This window comes from Protopterus annectens, chromosome 13.part0 (genome assembly GCF_019279795.1).
Source record: "Protopterus annectens isolate FY-2018-M chromosome 13.part0, PAN1.0, whole genome shotgun sequence".
NCBI lineage: Eukaryota > Metazoa > Chordata > Ceratodontiformes > Protopteridae > Protopterus > Protopterus annectens.
The window spans coordinates 1,358,901,454-1,358,927,536 of NC_056747.1; the positions used below are offsets into that span (position 1 = coordinate 1,358,901,454).

Genomic DNA, 26,083 nt, shown 5'->3' on the forward strand with positions numbered 1-26,083 from the left:
AACAAATTGGAGCAACAAGCCCTAATAGAACTTCGGAATAACACGAATATAGTCATATGTCCAGCTGACAAGGGTGGCCCAGTGACAGTATCGGATTCTGAATACTATGATAGAAAAATGTTACAAATGTTGAATGACCAAGCTTATGAAGTGGTTTTTAATGGTATAGTGTATGACTTACAAGACACCATATACAACTGTTTATTGGAATGTAAATGTATGAAAGTTATTACGGATGACTTATTTGAATTTTTTCTAGTGTCAAATCCGTTGATACCCAGAATGCACAGATTGCCCAAAGTGCATAAAAATTTGGAAGAGCCGGAATTTAGGCCAATAGTTTCGGGATCTTGGTGGCTGACTGAGCCAATGTCCATTTATTTAGATTATGAGCTCAAGAATGTATTGAATGAGTATACACACATACTTAGGGATACAGAACACTTCTTAGCAGATCTCCACCATTGTGTTGAAGGAATAAGTGACATCAAAGAGATCTGTTTGGTAACAATGGATGTTTATCTCTTTATTTACCTGTATTCCAAGCAATGAAGGCATTAATTCCCTAAATAGGTTGTTGAATGAATATAGTTCATTTGACGCAAATAAGGTTGAATTTTTATGTCTTATACTAGAGATGGTGCTTGAAAACAACATTTTTCTTTTCAAGACCACATGTTATAGGCAAAGAAAAGGGTAGCCATGGGCACTAGCTGTGCTAACAGCTATGCCAACTTGGTCATGGTGGCCTGAGAAACTAATTACATCTTAGGAAATCCCAATGTAATCTTTTACCGTAGGTTTGTGGATGACCTCTTTTTTCTTTGGAAAGGGTCCAATGATATGTTAGTAACATTTTTTGAGCATTTGAATGATATGAGTTCCTTTTTGAAATTTATCATGGAACACTCATATGAAAGCATTAATTACTTGGATGTGACTGTTTTTAGGAAAGGTAACAACTTCCTAACAAAAATTTATCGCAAGCCATGTTATAGGCCTGCATTTTTATATAGAACTAGTATGCACAAGCCAACTATTTTTGAGAATATCATTAAAGGACAGGCTATGAGACTTTCATGTGAGGAGTCTCAATTTGTAAGGGAACTTGGGCAACTTAAAAAAGGACTCTTAAATAGGGGATATGGACAACAAGAAATATCCAGGGTGTATTCTAATGTGAGTACTCTAAGGACCACTAAAGCTAGACCTTATTTTTCCAAAAGAACAGGATTACAAATCAATCAAGAGAGCAGTAAACGTAGGACACAACGAATGTTAGTCCTACCCTATTCTAATAACACTAGCATAGTTAAGGATGCTATAACCCACAACTGGAACATCCTGATGGTGGATAAAAAGATAAAACCCATTGTAGGCAATTACCCTAGCTTTGTGTATATTAACATGAAAAATCTCAAACAATCCTTATGTTATAATGATACTAACACATATACCACCCTCCCATATTATGAAGGAACCAACAAATGTGGCAAGTGTATGCAGTGCGACTCAATAGATGAGTCTCACTTCTTTAAACATCCTGAAAGTGGACGGTTATGGGAGTTAAGAAATAACAGCAATTGCAACACAAAGAATGTTGTATATGTGGCTCATTGTGTTGTATGTTTTTCATTTTATGTGGGCAAAACGAACAGGACTTTGCGAGAACGCATTAGAGATCATCTCTATTGTTACACTAGAAAACATGATTATAGTGCCCTAGCAAAACATACACTGAAGGAGGGTGATGCACACAGATTCTTGTATCAAGCCTTACATGTTCAGACAGAAACAGCACGTTTTGGTGATATGGTCAACCTAACTGAGCAGGCTGAGCTTCGTTGGATACTTAAGACTCGCTGCACATAGGAGCAAAGGGCTAAATGATACAGTTTCACTCAAACCTCATTTGAAAGGCAGGAGGCTAAAATAGTATGTTTATTATGTTTATTTATGAATTTACCACAAATTATTTTGGAAGCATTTGTTTTAGTGTTGATAAAATAGGTGGTTAACATTAATATTATATACATATAAGTGTGGAGCTATAGTATACTTAGATTATTATGATTCTACCTTAAGTATATTGCCTAGTGTTATCGGTAGATCTAAGATTACTATAGGTTTCATTAGCTTCACTAATAACATGGTCATTATAATGAGATGCGTACATTATATACTTTTTACACATTTTATATATTATATGTCCATGTAAGAATGATATTTGTTGAGTTTTATTTTCTCCCATTATTATTTACTTTTACGTTATACATAAGCTTAGGTTTAATGAAAGTTTATATTTCAGGATTGATGTATTTATACTATTTCTATATATATATGTCTTAGTATTATTCATAGATATACAATATGATTATTATTTTTAGGTTATTTAGAAGTTAGGTCATTTGAAACCATATAGTCTAAACTATGTTTGGCAATAGTCTACAGTCACATTTACAAATATATCTGTAATAGTATTTGGCATTATTATTTTATGATGGTGTGCATTTTTTAGAGGTATTTTATAGATGGATTTAAATGCGTGGATTTATTTATGAGTGAGTGCAGTCAGATGGTTTAATTATTATATTGCAAGTAGCTACATAAATTTCAAATTGATCTTTGATATAAGATAGAGGTATTTATACAAGCATCTTAAGCATCTATGTATTTGTATTATATGCGATCTGTTGGTTTAAGACGGATTTTTAACACCGTAAATATTATATTCACTATTACGTAGAGTATGCAAGACACAGTTAGCAAGGTAGGTAGGCACGACATAGATAGCAAGTTATGTTGTGTCTCAATGCATTTCTAGGCTTACGACACGTAAGGAATCAGAATTTAATGGTGTATTTATCCTCATCTTGGACATAAATCAGAGGTATCTGTATATTTTATGTAACAGGACGTAGATAGCAAGTTATGTTGTGTCTCAATGCATTTCTAGGCTTACGACACGTAAGGAATCAGTATTTAATGGTGTATTTATCCTCATCTTGGACATAAATCAGAGGTATCTGTATATTTTATGTAACAGGAATCTGAATCCCTTTGCAGTTATTTGTTTTAAAATGATTATTAATCTGAATCTAGCTTTGTTTATATGCTTGTTTGTTTGCTTGTTATTTCCCTAGAACGCTAATTCCACCTAATACGCAGCTTTGCAGCGCTTCTGTGGATCACTAGTGATATCTGCATTGCTTACTGTACTTATTTCCTTGTTTCACTTGAAAGAAAGTTACTGTTTGTCATTTTTGCATTTAAGTTACCTGTAACACATTGCACTTAAGTTACCTGGCACTTGCTCACTAAAGCAATTATATAAGTCAGCATTAAAAATTAAAAGCACTACACCCTCACTCCCCACTGGCCCTTGTTTTCAATTATAAAGGAATTCCCAATATTATTCTAGCATGTCCAAAGGTCAGTTGTCAATCTCCTCTCCGGTCCAGCTGGTGAATCTGGGAATCTTGAGGCAATGTTACAACTGCCTCATGTACACAGACAACCCTCTCCTCCTCCCAACAAATTCCAACACATGTGAGAGATGCAACCATATAGTCAAACTGGAGGCTAAGCTCTCTCAACTCAGTAGTGGCATAACCAGTCAGGAGGAGAAGGAAACCACACTCACTACAATTCCAGTCTCACATAGACCTACCACGACAGCAAACCAAACACATAATCACATAAAAACATACTCGGAGGCTCTAAATAAAGATCTGCCCAAGCAACAGAGACCTCCAAAGCAGACACCCAAGCAACCGCTACCCCAAAACAAAACACGTGCAACACATATCTCACAAAGCCAGTGTGCCGAACAGTCACAGCCCTTAAGACTAAACAACACAGCTGATACACTTGTAATAAGTGACTCTATCATCAGGCACACTGACGTCCTGCTCACCAGGCTGAACAAGGAGAGGGTCACAGTGAGCAGCCTGTCGGGCGCTAGCATCCGCCACATAACACAAGCACTCAGGTCACTCCAAGATGCAGAGGACAGGAAGAAATGGAAACAGGTGATCTGCTATGGCGACCCCTAATGGGAACAGCCAAAGGAAGAAGAAGTAACCTGTCTACCCTTTTGCAATATGCCGATGACTCCACACTTATTACCACCACCCACAGCATCCTAGATCTCCTTACTCTTGCCCAAAACACTTTCCCTTCCATTGAAGCCTGGCTCACTGATAACCAACTAATACTTAACCCAAAAAAACACTAAACTTCTACTTTTCCTCCCTAAAACAATGACACATCTGAAATCTGCTTTCTCCATTACTTCTCTTGACAAAACCAACATCATACCTGAACCCCATGCTAAACTGCTTGGTGTCACCATTGATGATGAATTAAAATTCAACATTCATATCAATCAATGCATCAAAAAAACCCACCCAAAACGTGGTCTCTTATACCGTAGTCATAAACTGCTTCTACCCTCCACCAAAGCCTCCCCTGCCGTATCTCTTCTCTTACCCTCTCTTCTGTACGCTGCACCAGTCCTTACTAACCTTCAGTCATCTCTTCTTGCCAAACTAGAATAAACGTACAACAAAACAGCTAGATTCACCTGCAGCCTCCCCTAACAATCCCACCACTGCCTCGCACTTCTGTCATTACAATGGCCTGAATTCCCCAAACTGCTACTTCTTCCAAAACTATATATCACACACTCAGTTATCTATAACCCCACTTTCTGCCCCTCCATCTCTAATATTGTATCTCCTTAGAACAAACTACGTCAACTATGTGCATCAGACAAGCATCTTGTGGACATATGCAAACCGTCAAAATCTATTGGAAAGTAGGGCCCTGTGTTAATACTCTTTAGCACACTCTTGGAACTCCCTTTCTCTTAACATAAGAAGTATCCTCCACAAACACCAATTCAAACTTGAACTTAAAAACTACCTGCAAAAGAGCTGGTCCTGTCCCTGTCTCACTCCAACCTGATATTTTAACTATTTGATACCGATCTCCTTTTTCCCACTCCCATCAACTACACTTTTTTTTTTTCCTTTTCTAATTATATAATCTATCTTATACTTTTATTCTTTTAAATATTTTTTGCATTGTAAATATTTTTGAATTTGAATTTCCTCACTCTGCTGTATATACACACATACATGGGATGTAGCCCAGGCCGGTATGACCCTGACCTTGAGTAGCATCTTACCCTCACCAAGAATGATGCCACTATGTGGAGTATAGAGTCCCCATGTTGGTAATGATCAGGTCTAGTATGTTGTTCCCTCTTGTGGGAGTGGTGACTAGTTGTTCCATAGTATTTGAGTTTATAATTTCCAGGAACCTTTGGGCTAAGGTGCTGGAGCTTGAGTAGTGCTCCAAGTCAATGTTTGGGTAGTTGAAGTCGCCCAATATAATGGTGTTCAAAGAGATCTTCATGTTCTCCAATGTTTTCAGGAAAGCCGAGTGGGATTCCTGACTTTGAGAGGGTGGTCTGTAGGATGCTATAAACTGAAAACCAGTCTTGCCCACTGTCAGTTGCACATGGATGGTCTCCGATACTTCGTGCAAGATTGAAACAAAGTTAAGAAAAGCTCCTTACTGGAAAACCCAGGCTCAGATGCAGTACCTAACGTCTGGCTAAAAGTATTAACATCATTATATGAAGACTTAGCCATGAGTAAGAACTATTTATATACACACCCCGAGCAGACGTTGACCTGGTTAACAGCAGGAAAAACAATACTCCTACATAAGAGTGAACTTCAAAGTTATCCTAAAAACTATAGACCAATAACTTGCCTTCTGATGATGTATAAACTATATACTGGAATTGATGCTGACAGAGTTTATATTCATTTAGAAGAAAACTCAATCATGGCAATAGAACTAAAGGGTAACAAAAGAAAGTCACATGGAACAAAAGATCATTTGCTGTTCAAGTCATAATGGAAAACTGCAAAAAGGGGAAGAATCTAAGCATGGCATGGATATTCTACAAAAAAAAAGCATTTGACAGTATCCCACATTCATAGACAATAGAGTGCTTAACTCATCCACTCCAATGGAACTCAGGAAGTTTGCACTGTAACTTCCAATGGACGGAGCCTAAGCCTTTTGACAGAATCAAATTATGTCCTCACATTTCAAACAAATGTTCGTATCTCTGGAACCATAGGGATTATGAAAGAAGTATAAATGGAAAACTTTTCAGCATAAACTATTTTATAGTGGTAGTATTCTTTAGGTTCTGGGTCTTTAACTGAATTTTATAAGTCTCAGTAAACATATTAACTATTACGTTTGTAATCATTTGTAAACAACTTACAATATATCAGAAACCATTCAAGTTACATACATACTGTCTGCAGCATTTTATTAATCTAGCTGAGAACTCTCATAAGAGGCTAATGAGTTCTGTCTGTGTTAATTGATTGTTGAGATATTTAGAAAAATGTGAAAATTATACTTATAATAATTAATATCATAAAAACAACAGTTAATATCTACCTGCACAAGACAGAGGTCAGACATTAATGCAGTTAAGTTTGCTATTGTGTAAGCTTTCATATGAAATTGTTTAAAACCTTGTACATAGTATGGTTTTGGAATTATTGATGTAAATATGAACAAGCAATATTTGATGCCTAGACGTGTCAGTAGGAATTAACTGAAGATGCACCTGGAGGCATCAAGCGGATGTAATGAGTTAAAAATGTGTAAGATACATCCTACACTAATCAATTATATTACAGCGACCACTTTGGAGATAAGCCATGAAAAAGGGCATATTATTATTCCAGGGATAAAAATTCAAAGGGAGATATTCCAGGGTGACTCTGTCACAGCTGCTCTTTTGTCTTGTCTTTAACCCATTAAGTTGCCTCGGGCCTGTGGAAAATACTGCCTAATGGTCATGGCTACAATTTGGCTCCCAGAAAACAATAAAGTGTAAAGACCTTTCATCTTCTTTTTGTGGATGACTTAAAACTATAGATCATCAGATGAGGAACTGAAAGCACAATTGCAAGTTGTCAAAACCTTTTCAAATGATACAAGGATGTCATTTGATCTTGATAAATGTGAAAATTTTTTTCTGGGAAAAAAAAAATTAAGCTTGTTTCCTGCCTTTCCTGTTAAGTGGTATAGACTATTTGTAGGCTTCTTAGCCCCCAAGCCCTTCTGTGTTGGAGGGAAGCCTTCTAGCTTATTTTTTTTTTTCTTATAACTAGCCAGATTTCTAGTTTCAGCACTCAAATCTGTTTCTTTAATCTCAGAACTTGTTCAGAAAAAAAAAAAAATTCATCTGCTTTTACTGTACTTGTGTTTCTACCTACTTTATTTTACTTTTGCATCATCTTAAAAGTACTCAATTGTATTTATTACTGCTTGGTGACTATCATTCTAAGCCTTTTGGTTTAAACACTTGGGCTTTGGACCAGTTGTTTTGCACTGAGAGGGTTTGTGGTCTGCACTGTTGTGGCAGAACAGGTAGCTTGCATCCTTCTAGGTTGGGAACTGCTGATTGAGGGCTCAGTGTCTGTTATTCTAAAAGTGTATTAATTCTGGTTTAAGCACTTGGGCTTTCAGGCCAGTTATTTTACATTAAGAGGGTTCGTGGTCTGCACTCTTGTGGGAGGAGAGGCTGGACTCTGCCATTCTGAGCTGGGAATTGCTGGTTAAAGGCGTATAGTGCATGCATATCTGAACTGCTTCTTACTGAAGTTGGTGCGCCTTGTTTGCTGTGGCATAGACTGGATTCGGGCCTGCTGGATCTAGCTTTGTTTGTGTAACTTGAGCACTAATCCAGGCATTCTCTAAAGTATTCAATTGTATTTGTAGCTATCATTCCAAGTCTTTTGGATTAAGCACTTGGGATTCAGATCAGTTGTTTTACATTAGGAAGGTTTGTGGCATGCACTGTGGTGGCAGGACAGGTAACTTTCATCCTTCTAAGTTGGGAACTGCTGATTGAGAGCCCAGTGTCTGTTATTTTTAAAGTGTATTAGTTCTGGTTTAAGCACTTGGGCTTCAGGCCAGTTATTTTACATTAAGAAGGTTTGTGGTCTTCACTCTTGGGGGAGAAGAGGCTGGACTCTGCCCTTCTGAGCTGGGAATTTCTGGTTAAAGGTTTATAGTGCCTGAATATTTGAACTGTATCTTACTGAAATTGGTACACCTTGTTTGCTGTAGCATAGACTAGATCCAGGCCTGCTGAATCTATCTTTGTTTATATGCTTGTTGTTTGTTTGCTTGTTATTTCCCTGGAACGCTAATTCCACCTAATACGCGGCTTCTCAGTGCTTCTGTGGATCACTAGTGATATCTGCATTGCTTACTGTACTTATTTCCTTGTTTCACTTGAAAGAAAGTTACTGTTTGTCATTTTTGCATTTAAGTTACCTGTAACACATTGCACTTAAGTTACCTGGCACTTGCTCGCTAAAGCAATTATATAAGTCAACACTAAAAATTAAAAGCACTACACCCTCACTCCCCACTGGCCCTTGTTTTCAATTATAAAGGAATTCCCAATATTATTCTAGCATGTCCAAAGGTCAGTTGTCAATCTCCTCTCCGGTCCAGCTGGTGAATCTGGAAATCTTGAGGCAATGTTACAACTGCCTCATGTACACAGACAACCCTCTCCTCCTCCCAACAAATTCCAACACATGTGAGAGATGCAACCATATAGCCAAACTGGAGGCTAACTCTCTCAACTCAGTACTGGCATAACCAGTCAGGAGGAGAAGGAAACCACACTCACTACAATTCCAGTCTCACATAGACCTACCACGACAGCAAACCAAACACATAATCACACAAAAACATACTCGGAGGCTCTAAATAAAGATCTGCCTAAGCAGCAGAGACCTCCAAAGCAGACAACCAAGCAACCGCTACCCCAAAACAAAACACGTGCAACACATATCTCACAAAGCCAGTGTGCTGAACAGTCACAGCCTTTAAGACTAAACAACACACCTGATACACTTGTAACAGGTGACTCTATCGTCAGGCACACTGACGTCCCGCTCACCAGGCTGAACAAGGAGAGGGTCACGGTGAGCAGCCTGTCGGGTGCTAGCATCCGCCACATAACACAAGCACTCAGGTCACTCCAAGGAAAGTACAAATATGACTCAGTCATTGTCCATGCTGGTGTGAATGACCTGAGACGTACCTCCCTGGACTAACATGAAAAAGAGACATAAAGGAGCTCTCTGAGCATGTAGCCCAGGCCGGTATGACCCTGACCTTGAGTAGCATCTTACCCTCACCAAGAATGATGCCACAATGTGAAGACAAGATGATCAATTTCAACAATTGGCTTAAGTACTGGTGTCATTCAAAGGGGATCCAATGCCTGTCAGCTTGGGATGATATGCTCAACAAGCCATGATGCTTCGCTAGGGACGGCTTGCACCTGTCACCCCTGGGCTTTCGGATATTGGCAAAGGCTCTTGCTACCCCCATAGTGCCTTTTTTAGGCAAGGCTCAAAAGACAAACCCACCTCCATAGGTATCACAAAGGATAAGAAACTAAGAGTAATGCTACTCAACGCCAGAAGTCTAAACCTCAAGATGCACGCACTCGAAACTCTCCTTAGCATGGAGAACATCAATATCTGTGCAGTAACAGAAACCTGGTTCAGGGCTCCAGAGAGCACCCTAGCACTACCAGGTTATACCTCATACCATGCTTTTCGGCCCCAAAACTTGGACCGAACCACAAAAGGAGGGGGAGTATCGATATTCATCAAAGATACCCACACCTCCAGGTTGGTGGCAAAGCATGAAGCATCAGAGACTATCCATGTGCAACTAACTGTGGGTAAAACTGCCTTCCAGTTTATAGCCTGCTACAGACCACCCTCCCAAATCCAGGAACCCCACTCGGCTTTTCTGAGAACACTGGAAAATATGAAGGTCTCTCCAAACACCATTATATTGGGCGACCTCAACTACCCAAACATAGCCTGGGAGCATTACTCTAGCTCCAACACCCTAGCCCAAAGGTTCCTAGTATTTATAAACTCAAATGCTATGGAACAACTTGTTACCACTCCCACAAGAGGGGAAAATATACTGGACCTGATCATCACCAACATGGGGTCTCTATGCTCCAGATCAGAAGTGAATCCCTCACTGGTAAGATCAGACCATAAACTAATCTCACTGGATATTCACATCCCGACCCCACCCCCTGCCCAGAAAACCACAGTGAAAAACTTCTCTAAAGCAAATTTCACACTCCTCAAAACCGAGGTGGAATCCTTCAAAGCCCTCGGGCCTGTGAAAAATACTGCCCAGACCGCAGAATCCTTTATAAATGCATTCTATGAACACCTTCAGGAGTGCATGGATCATGCGATCCCAAATAAAACCAAGACCCAATCCTCCAAAGGCAGACATCCTGTCTGGTGGACCCCAGCCATAAACAAACTATACAATAGAAGGAGGAAGCTACTAAATGATAGAGCAAAATCCCAAAAAGGGAAGGCATCACTGATCAGTATTAGCAAAAAACTACGGGCACTCATAAAATTGTCTAAGGCCAGCTTCAAGAGAAAAATTGCACAGGACACGAAGGATAAACACAAGGCTTTCTTTAGTTATGTTAGGAACCTGGGTGGTAATTCCCAGATATGCTCAGAATTAGTCCAAAATGACACTGAACCCACAGACATTGCCAACATCCTAGCTGACAGGTTCAGCAGCAAACTCCCCCCCCCCCACCAAAAGGGCAAATATCTATCCCAGCAGAGTGCTGCCCCCCTGACATCTCAGATGCTCAGGTAAGAGCCGCCCTCTCCAAAGCAAAAAACACAGCATCAATGGGACCAGACGGTGTCCCGGGCTGCGTCCTACATGAACTCCAAGAAGAGCTAAACCCAAACATAAAACTACTGTTCAATCTCAGCCTTACTACAGGATATGTGCCCAAAGAGTGGCGTACAGCAACAGTGGTCCCCCTCCATAAAGGTGGTGCCTCAACGGATCCTGGAAACTACTGCCCCATAAGCCTGACTAGCTTGGTCTGCAAAGCTATGGAAAGGATCATCATGGACCTCATAAATAAAGATATTGGGGACCTACAGACACTGGATCCTACCCAGTTCGGCTTTGTTAAGGGCAGATCCTGCCTCTTAAACCTGATTGATTTCTTTGAAAGTGTCACCAAGACCATTGACGAGGGGAAGGTGGTCCACACAGCCTACCCGGACCTCGCAAAAGCCTTCGATACAATACCCCACTCGGGCATTATAGATAAGCTCACCAGCTTAAATATAAACCCCTATGTCACTAGATGGATTGCAAACTGGCTCAAGGACAGAACCCACATGGTTAGAATTGCTGGAGCCATGTCAGACTCCAAACCAGTTACAAGTGGTGTCTCACAAGGCTCAGTCCTGGGACCTCTCTTGTTCGGTATATATTTCTCGGAGGTACAGGCCAACACGGAAGGACTGTGGCTGACCAAGTTCGCAGATGACTGCAAACTGGGTGCCATAATCGACTCTCCAGCTGACACAAGCATCCTCCAAAAGGGCCTCATAGAAACAGACAACTGGTACCAGAGCCATGGCCTCAAGCTAAATGCCAAAAAGTGTATAGTCATCCCCTTTGGCAAAAACAAAGTGCCCACAAATTACCACATAGGTCGTAATCCATTAAGTACAGAAGAAGTAATTAGGAACCTGGGGACCCAAGTTTGATAGCAATCTCTCATTTGACAACCACGTGGCCAAAGTGGTTAGAAAAACATTTTATATAGCCCACCTAATTATGAAGGGATTCACATCTAGATCAGGGGAGGTCATCGTGCCTCTTTACTCATCCCTCATCAGGCCCATAATTGAGTACAATGCCCCTTTTGGGATGTACCTTACCAGACACCTGCAGCAACTGGAAAGACCCCAAAAGTACCTCACCAAGAGGATCAAAGGGCTCAAACAGATGCCATATGCTGCCCGGTTAAAGAAACTCCAGCTCTACTCAGTGGCATACCACTTGTTCAGAGGCGATCTGTGCCTGACGTATAAAGCCATGTCCAACCCGGAATTAATGGACATGCTGTACCTCAGAAAATCCAAATCCCATCGAGCTAAGCGCTCAAGAGACTTGAACCTCAGCAGTGAAATAAATAGGACATGCTGGAGGGACAGATTCATAACCCAGAGGCTCCCTTCACTCTGGAATAAAATCCCAGTCCAGGTTAGGCAGAGTCCCTCATTGACTCTCTTCAAGAGGAATCTTGATGAGTGGATGGGAGATCGCAGGTTTACCCCGGGTATCACTTCTGTGTCACTGTTAGACAGAGGCACAGTATACTAACCTCGGAAAAGGGCATAGCAAAATAAATTTAAAATGGGTGGCGAAAGCCAAACACATTCTGTCTAGGCTTATAAATGCCCTAGGGCAGATAGCCTAGTATGAACCTATGACCTAAAAAGCAACTTTTAAAGCGGAAAGCTATTGCACCAGGAAAACATCAGCTTGAGACAAGAATGGGATTTAAAAGAACTTGAGCAAGAGGGAATGTATAAATATTTGGGAATTGATGAAGGATCAACAATAAAATATGGACAAATGTGAATAAAACTTAATAAGGAAAATTTTAGAAGACGAAAATTAATACTGAAAACAGCACTAACATCTAGGAACAGAGTCCAAGCTATAAACAGATTTACTCTTCCTGTCCTAACATACAATTTTGGTGTAACTGACTGGCCCCAAAACGTGTTGGATTGGTTGGACAGGAAAACAAGAAGGATGTTCCATGCTGATAAAACGATTTATAAAAATCACTGCATACCAAGATTATACATTCCCCACTCCGAAGGAGGGATGGGCCTCCTTGAAACTGATTACATGTATAGATCTGCAATCATGGGACTCCACACATATCTATTGACCTCACAAGACCCAAACATAGTGAAAGAAAAAGTCTAAGATGACTTCCCTGCTTAGCTTAGCAGAAGCATATCAGAGTCAAATGGAATGGAAATCAAACCAGAAAAAGATAAAAGTCAGGTAGCAACTGAATGTGCCAAAAAAAAACAAAATAAAGAATATAAGGTGAAGGATCAGATGAGAAGGCAAGAAATGTGGAAAATAATAAATATAGTTGTAAGTACAGAAAACTCTTGGAGCAACCTCATGTTGATCAGGACCAAATGCAGAAATGGTTAAGGAGAGGTGAATTTAAATTAAAAGACGAAAGGTTAATACTGGCTGCCCAGGATAGTGGAGTATGTACATGTTGGTTTACAAAGTACATTGAACATGTGGAAGAAACAGACAAATGTAGGTTTTGTAAAACAGAACCAGAAACAGTTGCACACCTTGTTGCTGGCTGTGACATACTAATGGCAGAAGGACTGTATACTGAAAGGCATAATAATGTGGTAAGACTGTTGCACTGGGGATTGTGCAAACATTATAATACTGAAGTAGCTGAAAAACACTGGAAACATGAACCACAAAGCATCATAGAAAATGATGAAGTTTATATCACATGGGATCACCCCTTACCAACAGTTCAAAAAACAGATCTGAGAAAAACAGATAAGTATTATATGAAAAGATAAAAGTAGCATTCATCACTGAAATTGCTACACCCAGTGACTACAATGTCTTTTGTACAGGGAGACACAAAGTCATAAAATACCAGGATGTGCAGGCAGAAATGAGGGCAATGTGGAAGGATATGCAGACAGTTCCGATATACTAAGAGAAATGGGTCTTATAAAAAAGAATTTACAATCATATCTAGATATGTTACCAATGAACTGCAGGAGTCAATACCGGGCATATTCTGGGTGCTGCAAAGGGCACTTCTGGCTAACATCAAAGATTGAAACAATACTAATTTCATGAACTTTAATCATACTTTGACTTGGGAATGTGCTCCACGTCTGTCATGGTATTAGAAATGCAAAAGAACTGGTGAACTTAAAGAGTAAAAAGACACCTTGGAGAAAGACAACTTAAGGGTTACTATAAGGTTCTGTTTAGGGGCTGTACGATTTATTTTGTATTCTCAACCCTTCCTCAAAACTGACAAATTTTGGTCTCCAAATATGCAGATGAGTGTAAGACTGGATGTGTAACTACAATATCAAAATGACATCAATGCATTAACATTTATTTATTAAATATTCATACTTTGGCAACTAAATTAGGCCTAACTTTTTTGATCACTTTATTTTTGGGAAAATATCTTTTAACGCTATACACATGACAGCTAGACTTGTCTAGTATCGAGGGTGTAAAAAATATAGGGATGATAATAAATAATACATTTAGTGTTAAGGAGCATGCATTATACACAAAACAAATAAATAAACAAAGTAAATGCGATATATAGGTTAACTATTCAAAGTTTTAAGGTCCAGGATTGTTCACTCAGTTACAGAATACGTGTGTGTGTGTGTCTTTCGGCTTTTCCCGGTTAGGGGTCGCCCCAGCAGAACTCCGGTCCACTAATGATTGGCAGTAGATTTTTACGTGCCGAGTTGCCAGCTCTGACGCACAACCTTCAATGAAGGTACACCCATTCACGCATGTCTCCACACAGAAGACGCTCTAGCTGAGAATCGAACAGGACAATAATTTTCTTTTTTTGTGAGTATACCTTGACAGACATGAATTAGAGTTGGCACAGACATTTTCAAAGGATACTCTATCAATAAAACAGTTACCATACTGTGATAAATTAGACAGATTACAGCTCTACAGTGTAAATTACAACCTTGTAAAAAGAAAACATTATTTGTCCTATAAGTTAAATGGGATGAATTAGTAAAAGCTGTATTAGGTCTAGCCTAGTACCTTAGCAGATATAGTGTCAGACATTAGGGCTGCAAACACAGTTTTATTACTACCACCACCGGGGGGAAGAGAAACAATTATTTCTTTTATTTTTATAATTTACTTATCCATTGTTGACTGGGTCTGTCCCACTAGGTTAGTGGCCTCTTTTTGGTGGAGACTCAAGGTAGTATTTACACTACCAGGGGAAATTTGGTCAGGGCATTGGGGAACTTCCCTTATTCTTTTTGATAGATGCCGTGGGATCTTTTAAATCCACCTGTGCAACCACCAAACTTGGGTTAACATCACATCCAAGTCTCACTACATTTATTACGTATCAGATTCCATTACTATGGAACAAACTTACTTTATTATTTTACTTATGTTGTGTTGACCGGGTTAGTCCTGCTAGGTCAGTGTTCTCATTTCAGAGGAGATCTGACATAGTATTCATACTGACTAGATGAAACATCTCCTGGGCATGGTGTGGTGCTGTGAGGAATCATGCAGATGACAGTGAAAGACGGCAAGGCTGAGACTTTGACATAAGATGGCGGGGCTGAGACTGTTTGACATGTGGACCTGGAGGCTGACTTTGTGGTAACAATGCTGCAGTCAGGTGGCTTAAGTACTCAACAACTTTGGATAATGGACTAAAATTAAATGCCAAGAAATGTATATTATCCTTTTTGAAGTCATCCACACCTGGTAACTAGCACATTGGCAACACATCCCTAAGAGTTGACCCAATAATCAGGGACTTGGGAACATACATTGACAGTACTTTAGCCTTTGACCATCACTTGTCCATAGTAGTGAGGAAATCATTCTATGCTGTGCAACTTGTCAACAAAGGTATGTCACCTAGGTCCAAGGAGGTCATTGTTTGACTGCAGTTGGGACTTATCAGACTTACTGAGTACAACGACCCTTTTGGTATGTAACTAACCAGGCACATCCAATAACTGGAATATCCACACTGATTCCTCACTGAAGCAATACAAGGTGTAAATAACGTGCCCTGTGCACTGTAACAGAGATTAAAGAAGAGCAAAATCTTTAAAAAATCGTAGAAGTAAATTACATAGAAAACAATGGAAATTGTGGGAAGAACAAATACAGAGCAATGTGTTGGAGGAGAAGTGAGGTTTAAGGGAAGGCAAGAACTGATCGATTTATATAATGTCGAATTCTTGATAAATATACAAAATAATATAGGTTATGTATAATATCTACAACTGGAAATATGTTAATATGGTTTGAATTATTTTATATGAATATATGTTTGCCTATGTCTTAGGTGATAATGCAATAAAAGTGCTTAAAAAAACACGCTCTATGTGCACTGCTTCAAGGCCCTATCCCTACATGCTGTCTCTTACAGACTGTTGAGGGGAGATCTATGCCTGGTATACAAGGTATCTTCAGACCCCACTCTGATGGACCTCAGGTATATCCACAAAACAAACAGCATTAGAATTACCCATTCTAACAACTTAAACCTTTTTGTGAGATATAAACTGGACCTGCTGGAGAGACAGGCATGTGTCACACAGACTACCTGTTCTATGGAACAGGCTCCCAATCCATGTGAAGCATAACTTGGACAATTGGATGGGGAACAGAAACCCATCCCTGGTTTGGCACCTATGTTTCTAATGGACACAGGCAAGCTGTAAATGTTTCACCTCCCAATCCCCTGCTTACACTTATCAATGATACCCGAACTTGTCAGGGATTTGGGATGTATGGCTAGGTTTAAAAAGGCTCCAGTGGTCGTTAGCCTAGTAAACAACTATGAACATATTACCAGACATCAAATATTGAAAATAATGAGAAATTATGATCAGGGAAAAAAACTGAAGCTGCTGATTTGGTTTGAAATTCCATCTATGAGACTTTCACTATGACTGATGTGATAATACGGGGAACAGTAAAAAAAAAACAAAAAACAAAAAAAAAAAATTGCAGAACAGCACAGTCTTTTTTCTGGCTCTTGACAGCAATAGGAAGTGATAAAGCCAGAGACACTGGAAGCAAATTATTTGCTGAAGCTGTGCAAAATAGGCATGCTGTTACGGAGTCCAAGCAAGTTGAACACTTTAAAACATTTTTGGAGAGAAGATAGTGACATTGCTCTCAGTAGCTCATCAGGTAGCCCACCTGTCTTTGATGCTGGATGTTCAGAAAGCTGTGGGTGCTATTCCCACACCAGGTATTTGAATTAATTTTCCAGTATTGACACTACAATGACACATAAGGGAGGACTGCACTCCTGACTGTGCTGTCCATCAGATGAGACATTAAACCAAGGTGCCATCTGCAAGAGATCCTGGTAGCTCAGGTGGATGTCAAAGATCCCATGACACTTAAAGAAAAGAACAGGGGAAATATGCTTGTGTCCTGGCCGAATTTCCCTTCGTCGGTACGAATACTAACTCAGTTCTCCTGAAAAACAGTGATTGGCCTAACAGGACTAACTCAGTCAACAGAAATAAAAAATAAAAACTTTACAGAGGAATCTAATTATGACTTAAATTTAGAAATTAAGTCTGTTCTCCAGCACATATAAACCGCGTCTGAAAAGCAATCAAGCACTACTTTGGTTATTGTTCCATCTTTATGGATCTGCGTCTATATCAGTGAAGAAACATACAAATTTGGTCCACAGACTACTCTTTGTTAGAAGAAGATGTGAGAAATTAAGACAACAGTGTAATGTTCTGAAACCTTTATGGAAATTAAGGTTGCACTGGTACTGTGGACTTATTAGTGGTTAATGGACATTTTAAACGTATTAACAAGAAAATCTGAAAAACATCAGATGTGTTATTTGATAATTCTGGGCAACCTGAATAGTGCTATTAGTTTGGGAAGCTGGGACATTTTAGACTCAACTGTCATGATGTAATCTGTACAAAGTGTGGACAACATGGATATATTAGTGCTAATTCTGAAGAAAAAATGTACAAGCTATAGTAGCAATGAATATGTTTAAGGGTGATATATCCAAACAGTGGCAGCAAACTGTGGCTTGTTATTAACCAGCCAGTCCTCTGAAAAAAAGAGGTTCCTTTTCAATGGACATCCCGGAGTGACCTGCATGATCCTGTCCAGAGTGACCACCTTAGGTTTTGGAAAAACAGCAAGACTGTGAGCATCTGTACTGAGGGTCTTAACCTTTAACCTTCACCATAACATAAACTGAACCTGCACTTGTAGTACAGAGCTTGTTCAAAGAATCCCTCTGTGAGCATCTGCACTGAGGATCTTAACATTTAACCTTCACCATAACATAAACTAAGCCTGCACCTGTAGTACATAGCTTGCTCAAAGAATCCCTCTGTGAGCATCTGTAATGAGGGTCTTAACCTTCACCATGACATAAACTGAACCTGCAGTTGTAGTAGACAGCTTGCTCAAAGAATCCCTCTGTGAGCATCTGTACTGAGGGTCTTAACCTTCACCATAACATAAACTGAACCTGCAGTTGTAGTAGACAGCTTGCTCAAAGAATCCCTCTGTGAACATCTGTACTGAGGGTCTTAACCTTTAACCTTCATCATAACATAAATTGAACCTGCACTTGTAGTACATAGCTTGCTCAAAGAATCCCTCTGTGAGCATCTGTATTGAGGGTCTTAACCTTCACCATAACATAAACTGAACCTGCAGTTGTAGTAGACAGCTTGCTCAAAGAATTCCTCTGCTCCTGAACAGACTCCCATTCATACTAAAGAAAACATTTCCTCACCCTGCTCAAATATAACCTAGATGAGTGGACTGGTAACCACAGATAGATCCTTGCTCACTCCCTACAAATTCTTTCAGAAAAGGGGTAGAAAGTAGTGAGAATTACCACAGCTAGGATACAAATGACCTACCTAATCAACTGCCTAGTAAGAAGTTATGAAAACAGCAAATCAATGACTTTTTCAGTGTCATCATATATCCCATGGGATCATGGATGGTGGATGTGATTTAAACCCCAAATTCTGCTTTACAGACCATTACTAAAATCAATATGCTGTACTTGGTTCTAAGTCAGGGTAAATCTTAAAGAAGTCATCTGCTCAGAAGGGTAAATCTTAAAGAAGTCAGCTGAGGGTATTTGGAAGGGGTTTCAGAATGCAAAGTAGTAAAATATACTCCAAATGGAGAAATTGTGAAGGTTTTAAAACCTCTACTTAATACCTCAGCATGCAGTTGTGTAAAGAGAGCCCAGGTATCAATTCCATATTTTGGATAGAGTGCAGAAAGGCGTGTCAAAACAAACAATTGAACATTCGGTATTTTTGTGTATACTCAAGAGTCTGAACAACTTTGCAGGAAACAGTTTATGCTTTCTTTAATGCTATGCATTGGTAGTGAAACATAAAATCACAATGGAAATGCTTTTGTTGAAATAACATCATCATACCTGACAACACAACAAAGCCAAGTCACTTACCCTCAGGTTTGGAGGCTTGGAAAATACAGGCACCATGGCAGCATGCGGTTCGCAATCGTTACCCTGAAGAGGAGGTTCCCACGAAGTTTCACCAGTACTGGGGTTATAGTAATATGGATGACCAGTGTCTGTGTCAAACACCGTTTCCCATTCTAGCTGGCTGTCATGCAGAGTGGGAGATGGAAACGGGGAGCTCAGTGAACTCAGACTGCTCTTGGCTGTATCAAATGGACAGTCCCAAGTTGTCTCACCAGTTGTGGGGTTATAGTAAAATACCTGTCCACTCTCTTGGTCTGTATGGGTCTCCCATTCCTCAGAAGTTACCGAAGCCTCCTCTGGAAAGAATTCAGGAAGTGATGGTTTTGATCTCACGTGTACGTTGACATAAATGGCAGAATCTTGCTGTTCGTTGTCAAATGACTGAAAAATATAATCAGAAAAACTATCAGTTAGTTGAGATTCTATTAAAAAATCAGATTATATTATGCTTCATGTACTTACAAATGTCACAATGTGTTAGGCTGTGAATACATTTTTCAAAGATATACAGCAAGTAATCTGCAACAGAAGTCATAGTTGTTGTTTACCAGGAGACAATGACAGCATGACTTATGACTCTCTCTTTCTTATACTGACCAGTACAAATTCTAATTTTAATTTTTTCCCTTCATTTTCTCTTTCTGTACATATCTGTACTACAAAGATTACAAATGATAACATCTGTATCAGAGGAGCTGATGATATATCCTTGTGTAAGCAGGAAGAAGTTATATTTCTAGATACAATCAGTGGAACAGCTGACACACACACACACATACACACACACACACATACACACTCACTTCTGCTGACAGCAGGCATCTATATAGTTCCTGGACACCCTTATACCAAGCACTTTACTACTTCTGGGTTGTTTATCTAAACAGGACATTGGATGCGTACTGGTATCTATTCTGTGTCTCATTAATCAGATACACTGTTACACAGTTACTTTAAATGATGCAAGGTAATGACGCTTCTGTTAAACAGCTTGCACTCGTAGGATGTACTTAAGAATGATTTTTGAACAGTGCACGGGAGTTTGCAATTTCCCTGCAAATTCCTTGTAAGTGAGATGCAATGCATGAGGGACCCACTGGTCTGCACATATGTATAAGGGCCCCATTAGTGTATGCATGTGTATGTGAGCCCCAGTGATGTATGGATGTGTATGTGGGCCCCTGTGGTGTAACCACTGCTGTCCCTTGTTTCTGAATGAAGTACCCTCCTTCAACTCCGACCAGGAAATATAACTTGATAAACATGCTGTCAAAATCTGAAATGATATACAAGAGCCATTGTAAATGTTCTCTATCCAGAGTAATAAAACGGGAAATAAACTGATCAAATTGCTAGCTACTTTTACAGCAAATCTTTTCCATGCATGAGAGGAAGGTAGGTAGTGCAGGCCACTTGGACCTCTCTTTCAGTCACACATTCCTACAACCTCACAGGCTTAAATCTTGCAAACTGCCACTGTCTTGAAAATCCATTTAGTAGAAAAAATAGTGAAACACAGAAACACCCACAAAAAAAAGGTAAAACAACAAATTAATTAAAAACATGGACTAAAACTAAATGCCAACAAATGTACAGTTTTATCCTTTGACAAGCATGACTTCCCTTATAACAATCACATTAATAGCAACCCCCTGAACCTATGTCGACAATTAACTGTCCTTTGATTACCACACATGCACTATTGTAAGGAAGTCCTTTTTCATTGCACAACTTGTATCTAAGGGTATTACATCAGATCCAGGGATATAATTATCCCACTGTACGCAGCACTCATTAGGTTGACTATTGAGTGGGTTAGTCATACTAGACCAGTGACCTCTTTAGGAAGACACCCGAGGTGTTATTCACACTGACTAGGGAAAAACTGGCCACGGCACTGTAGAAATCCCCTACACTTTTAGATGTGCCATGGGACCTTTTATATTCACAATGGAATATGGAAGCTTGGTTTAACATCTTAATCCAAAGAATGGTGCACTCAGGAATGCAGCAACACCTCACTCCCCCATAGAATACACACACACACACACTCCACTGCAGTGTGAATAACAACAGAAGAATGCATTTACCTCTGGTGGGAATAGAACCTAATTCTAATCTTGTACTATAAGGGGTAAGTGTGCTACCTATCATACCTCTCAACCTCTTAGAGCAAAAAATCTGGAGAAAGCCTAAAATGATGGGGGAACAAATAGGGACAGATTTAAAATATTGATCTTACAAACTTAGAAAGTTAATAGAATAATAGGTTTTGCATTAGCATGAAATTTCTGAAGAATGTGGAATCTTAAACTCAAATGTTTGTCATTATTTAATTACTTCAATCCTCAGCTATTTGCCAGAAAAGTACAGACTTTAGGAGGAACACACCAAAAATATGAGGCAAAAATCTGGACATTGTGTGAAAATCTGTATAGTTGAGAGGTATGCTACCTATTGAGCCACTGACACTAGCACCCTGCTTTATCACTTCGGCAGGTAAGAGTTCCAAGTCCAGAAATCCCCTTTTCTACGGCAGCCTGTGAGGAACACACTGCCTTGCATACTATGCAAACTGGCACTGCATAACTCTGCATCCAATCAAATTAGACTCTATGGCCCACAACATTAATAAGTGTGACTAGTATCAGTTTAATGCAGAACTGAATCTGATCAACATCTTCATTCCTTCGCACTAAATGCACCACAGCGTAGCAAGACAACAGCTGATGTGTGTTGCATATTTCAGTGTTCAAACAAATGGATAAGGATGGTTACAGTTTAGCATATTACAGGTTTGCTAAAGCTGTTGTGTGTATTACACCCTCTGTGAACTGCACCCAATAAAGTCGCAGGTGGTTTTGTTGAGTTAAAGACAGCACCATTTTTTTAAATTGCAAGTTACGGATGCTTATAGGGCTTGAGAGTCCTACACGTCCCTTCTTTGGAATGAGCAAGCAGAAGTCCACAAACAGATGCAGAGGGGACTCAGCCGCAGATAAAACAAATGTGTGCTCACACCTATTTACAAACCTCTCCTTTTCAGGGCATCATCTGAGATGTAAACATGAAGTCATCATTTTTATCTTGTTTCCAACTTGACGTTGCTAAGGATACTAAGTAGTAATGGATCGAACTGTATCAAGGGAGTTTGGCACTCTGGGCAACAAACCCATTTGTAGCTCCCTACTATCTATAAAGAATCCAAATTTCTTACAGACAGCTTGTAAACTGTCAAAATGTTCAATTTACTGGTTTAAAAATAGCTTTTCTTTTTATCAGTAGACAGGGAACAGCTTCATAGTTTACAAACTGCCTATATGCAGTTGTGACCACTTAATAACAGCTTGCAAACTATCTTTTTTTAATGCCCGGTGCTCCCTATAAGATGGTACTCAGACAGGCACTGCATATGCCTTACTCAATATAAAAACAATAAATAAATACTAATAATAATAAATAATAAAAAGCAAAATGGTAAACGTAATATAGATTCTAGTGTTTCTGCTTCCATTTCCTGGAACTCAACGTATTGAAGTTCGGAAAGAATTAACGACCAGCTCAGATAACTGCAGGTTATATCCCATGACTGCTCATAGTGCAATAAATTAAACTGAATGTAATGTAAAAGCTTGGATTTACGGTTCGATTCTCGGCTGGGGTGCCTTCTGTGTGGAGTTAGCATGCTCTCCCTGCGTTTGCGTGGGTTTCCTCCAGGTACTCCGGTTTCCTCCCACATTCTAAAGACATGCTTCTGGAGCATTTCTCCCCGGGCCTCTGCTGAAAACAAGATCTTTGGAACATAGTCGGACTTTCCCGGTCAACAAATGTTAAATAAATAAATAAAATAAATAAATAAAAATTTACGTAGTAATAAAACTTTCTGCAATAAGGTTGTAGTCCATTCCATTACCCCTTAGTGTACTATGGAGTAACCTTTGCTGCACTACTGCATGTCAAAATGCTAATAAGCATTTCTTTATGTCGTATACCCAAAAAGCCCGATGTATACTGGCATTGTAGACCAATGCTTCCTGTGTACAGCACTATAGCTGTGCCTACCTACTTTATACGGCCCAGCTGTCTTTTTTGGGAGACAAATACTTTGCCCCCTGCAGTACATACTCCTGCGCCCTTTCACCACCTCCCTCACCCAAACATTCCTCATCTAAATTCCTGTTTTATACACTGATGGACATAGACTGCATTACATGAAAGCATGCACTGCACAGATATCTAACAATATGTAAATTACATGAATTGTCAGCTGCATTTATAAATCATAATGAGATACCCAAATTATTTCTAAGTATCCTGGATATGTTATAATGTAAAACTACAAAGTAAGCATGGAATTCAGGGTGTTGTGTTATGAAACAATACTCTGCAGGAAAGTCAATGCCCCAATTTATTCACGGCCTGTTAGGCAATGCCGTGCATAATATGCTGTCACTTTTTAATATACTATGTTTTGTGGAAATTTTAATGATTGTCCGTCTGTTTGTGCTAACAGGAAATGAAAAGAGCTTCCATCTTGCATGGGTTTGTAAGGTCCTTTCTTCTGAGTCACTGTTGCAATGAACAATGTCAATTTTCTTCAGGTTAACAAACTGCAAATGAGTAACAGTTAAATACATAATTTAATTAAATTATCTCTCATGCAATTCCCTTATCACCGTGCTGACTTACTTATGTCAAGTGTCTGCTGCCTGATCTGTATTCCTTACCTTTGTCACCTTCCACTAGGCTCCTTTACCTCACAACTTCTGTTTCCCTTCTTTTTGTAGCTGGAATTTTTAGCATTTTTACTTCTGTGGATACTGAACTATACTTGAGCTGTATAAATCTTCTGCTGTGTTGTTCTCTTACTTCCATCTAATCTGCTGTCTCATGGCTTGGTCTCTTGTTTATAATGGTCAGCCTGCCTTTGCCCACTTACTCAGTTATCAGATGAATAAATAACTGTTCACAAACTATAAGCTTGCAAACAAAAGACTTCTGTCAGTAATAAGTAACCAAAGTAAATCAGCAGAAACAAACACTCCATAAATGGCTGTAAACTCAAACCTTAGTACTGAGAAGGACAACATTACAACTTGGCTACCAGGCACGTCTACAGAGTCAGCGGAGTGCAGATAAGCAACATACCATAATGATATACTGCACTATCCAAATGTGAGTTGTTCTGTTTCATTTTGTCCTGTAACTCCTGTTCTGTCTGAGCTATCTTTTTAATAGTGTTATTGAGTTATTTACAGAAATACTGTTTGTTAATGCTACATTGTCTGAGAAGTAAAAACAGGCATGTTCTGACCTACTACAGGATAACACACTAAAGGACAAAAAAATCTGACTGAAAAGGCAAAACATCTCATACATTGCATTCTCAATTAAAGGACAAAAAAATCTGACCGAAAAGGCAAAACATCTCATACATTGTATTCTCAGTATGATGTACCCCAAATACCTCTTCAACCACCACCAAATACAACTAATCTATGAAAAGTTATAAAAGCAAAGAGACACTAATATGGATGTTATAAAAGCAAAAACATACACCATCACTTCAAACAAGCACTGTGCAAATGTTACTTATAAGCTGTCCGTCATTTAATCACTGTTGCAGTAGCCTTAGCTATATGGGCTTTATCCAAAGCATAAGGACATGCTCCACATGTGCTCACAACATTAACAGCTCAAGAAGAGCTGAAGAAAAAAAGCAGGACAGTGGGATGATGACATCCTTGGACCAAAATGCCAAACCCTCTGTTATAAGCTGTGCAAAATGGAAAGCTTTCCTGACCACCATAGACACATGATGGTCAAATGGCAGTCTGTTGTCTTAATGCTTTCCTAAATCCCCAACTACTGGGTCTATTCTTAGGGGTATATTATCAATGTGGTAGGTTCCAGATGTAGCCAGCTTTCAAAGAGACACTAATATGGATGTCCTGGCACCACGTTCGAAACCATGGGTCTGGAACCAGCTGTTTGTCTGTGTCAGCCCTTCTTGGTGGGTATTTATTTCTTTGAGGGATTCAATGACTGCACCTAGTTTGCAGTCATCTGCAAACTTGGTCAGCCAGAGGCCTATTGATGTTGGCCATGTCTTCAGAGAAGTAGATGCCAAAACATGTGGACACAGCACAAAGCCACGAAGGCCACCACTAACGACCAGTGGCTTTATGGAGGTGGACTCCACTATCATAACTTCTTGGGTCCTATCTGTGAGCAAGCTGGCTATCTAGTGAGTGACACAGGATGTTTATACCTAATTTAATGAGTTTGTAAACAATGCCTGAAATGTATACTGTGTCAAATGCCTTGACCAAGTCAAGGTAGGAACAATGCACCATTTTAACCTTGTCCACTGCTTTGCTAACCTTCTCAAAGAAGTCCACCAATTGGAGTAGGCATGATCTGCCCTTGATGAAACTAAACTGGGCTGGATCAGGTGACTGGACACTTCTCCGTGTCAGTATTTGTCATTTTCATAACAACTCTTTCAATGGCTTTGCATATGAGTCCAGTCAGACATACTGGTCTGTAGGTACCTGCGTCCGTAGATGGCCCAGCCTTGTGCATAGTGATAACAGATGCAGTCCTCTGTACCATACAGTAGTGCTGGCTGCATTACTGTTTTATACACCTTAATTTTCAGCTTCTTTGGCATTCTTCTGTTATATACTACACTTGGTGCTCTATCAGTTGGCTGCAGCCACTCTGATTCTAGCTGTTACCTACTCATTCAGACTTCCCTTCTCCTCAACTACCCTAGCCAAGTATTTGAAG

General features: G+C 39.5%; 1 protein-coding gene across 5 annotated transcripts in view; it reads right to left on the reverse strand.

Moving 5' to 3' along the window:
* Positions 1-26,083, reverse strand: part of ARHGAP27 (Rho GTPase activating protein 27) — a 1,395,760-nt gene that overhangs the window by 561,110 nt on the left and 808,567 nt on the right. For all 5 annotated transcript variants that reach the window (XM_044055389.1, XM_044055387.1, XM_044055388.1 and 2 more), the window contains exon 2: positions 19,253-19,672. In XM_044055389.1, coding sequence (XP_043911324.1) covers positions 19,253-19,672 — 420 coding nt within the window. The remainder of the gene's footprint in view (positions 1-19,252; positions 19,673-26,083) is intronic.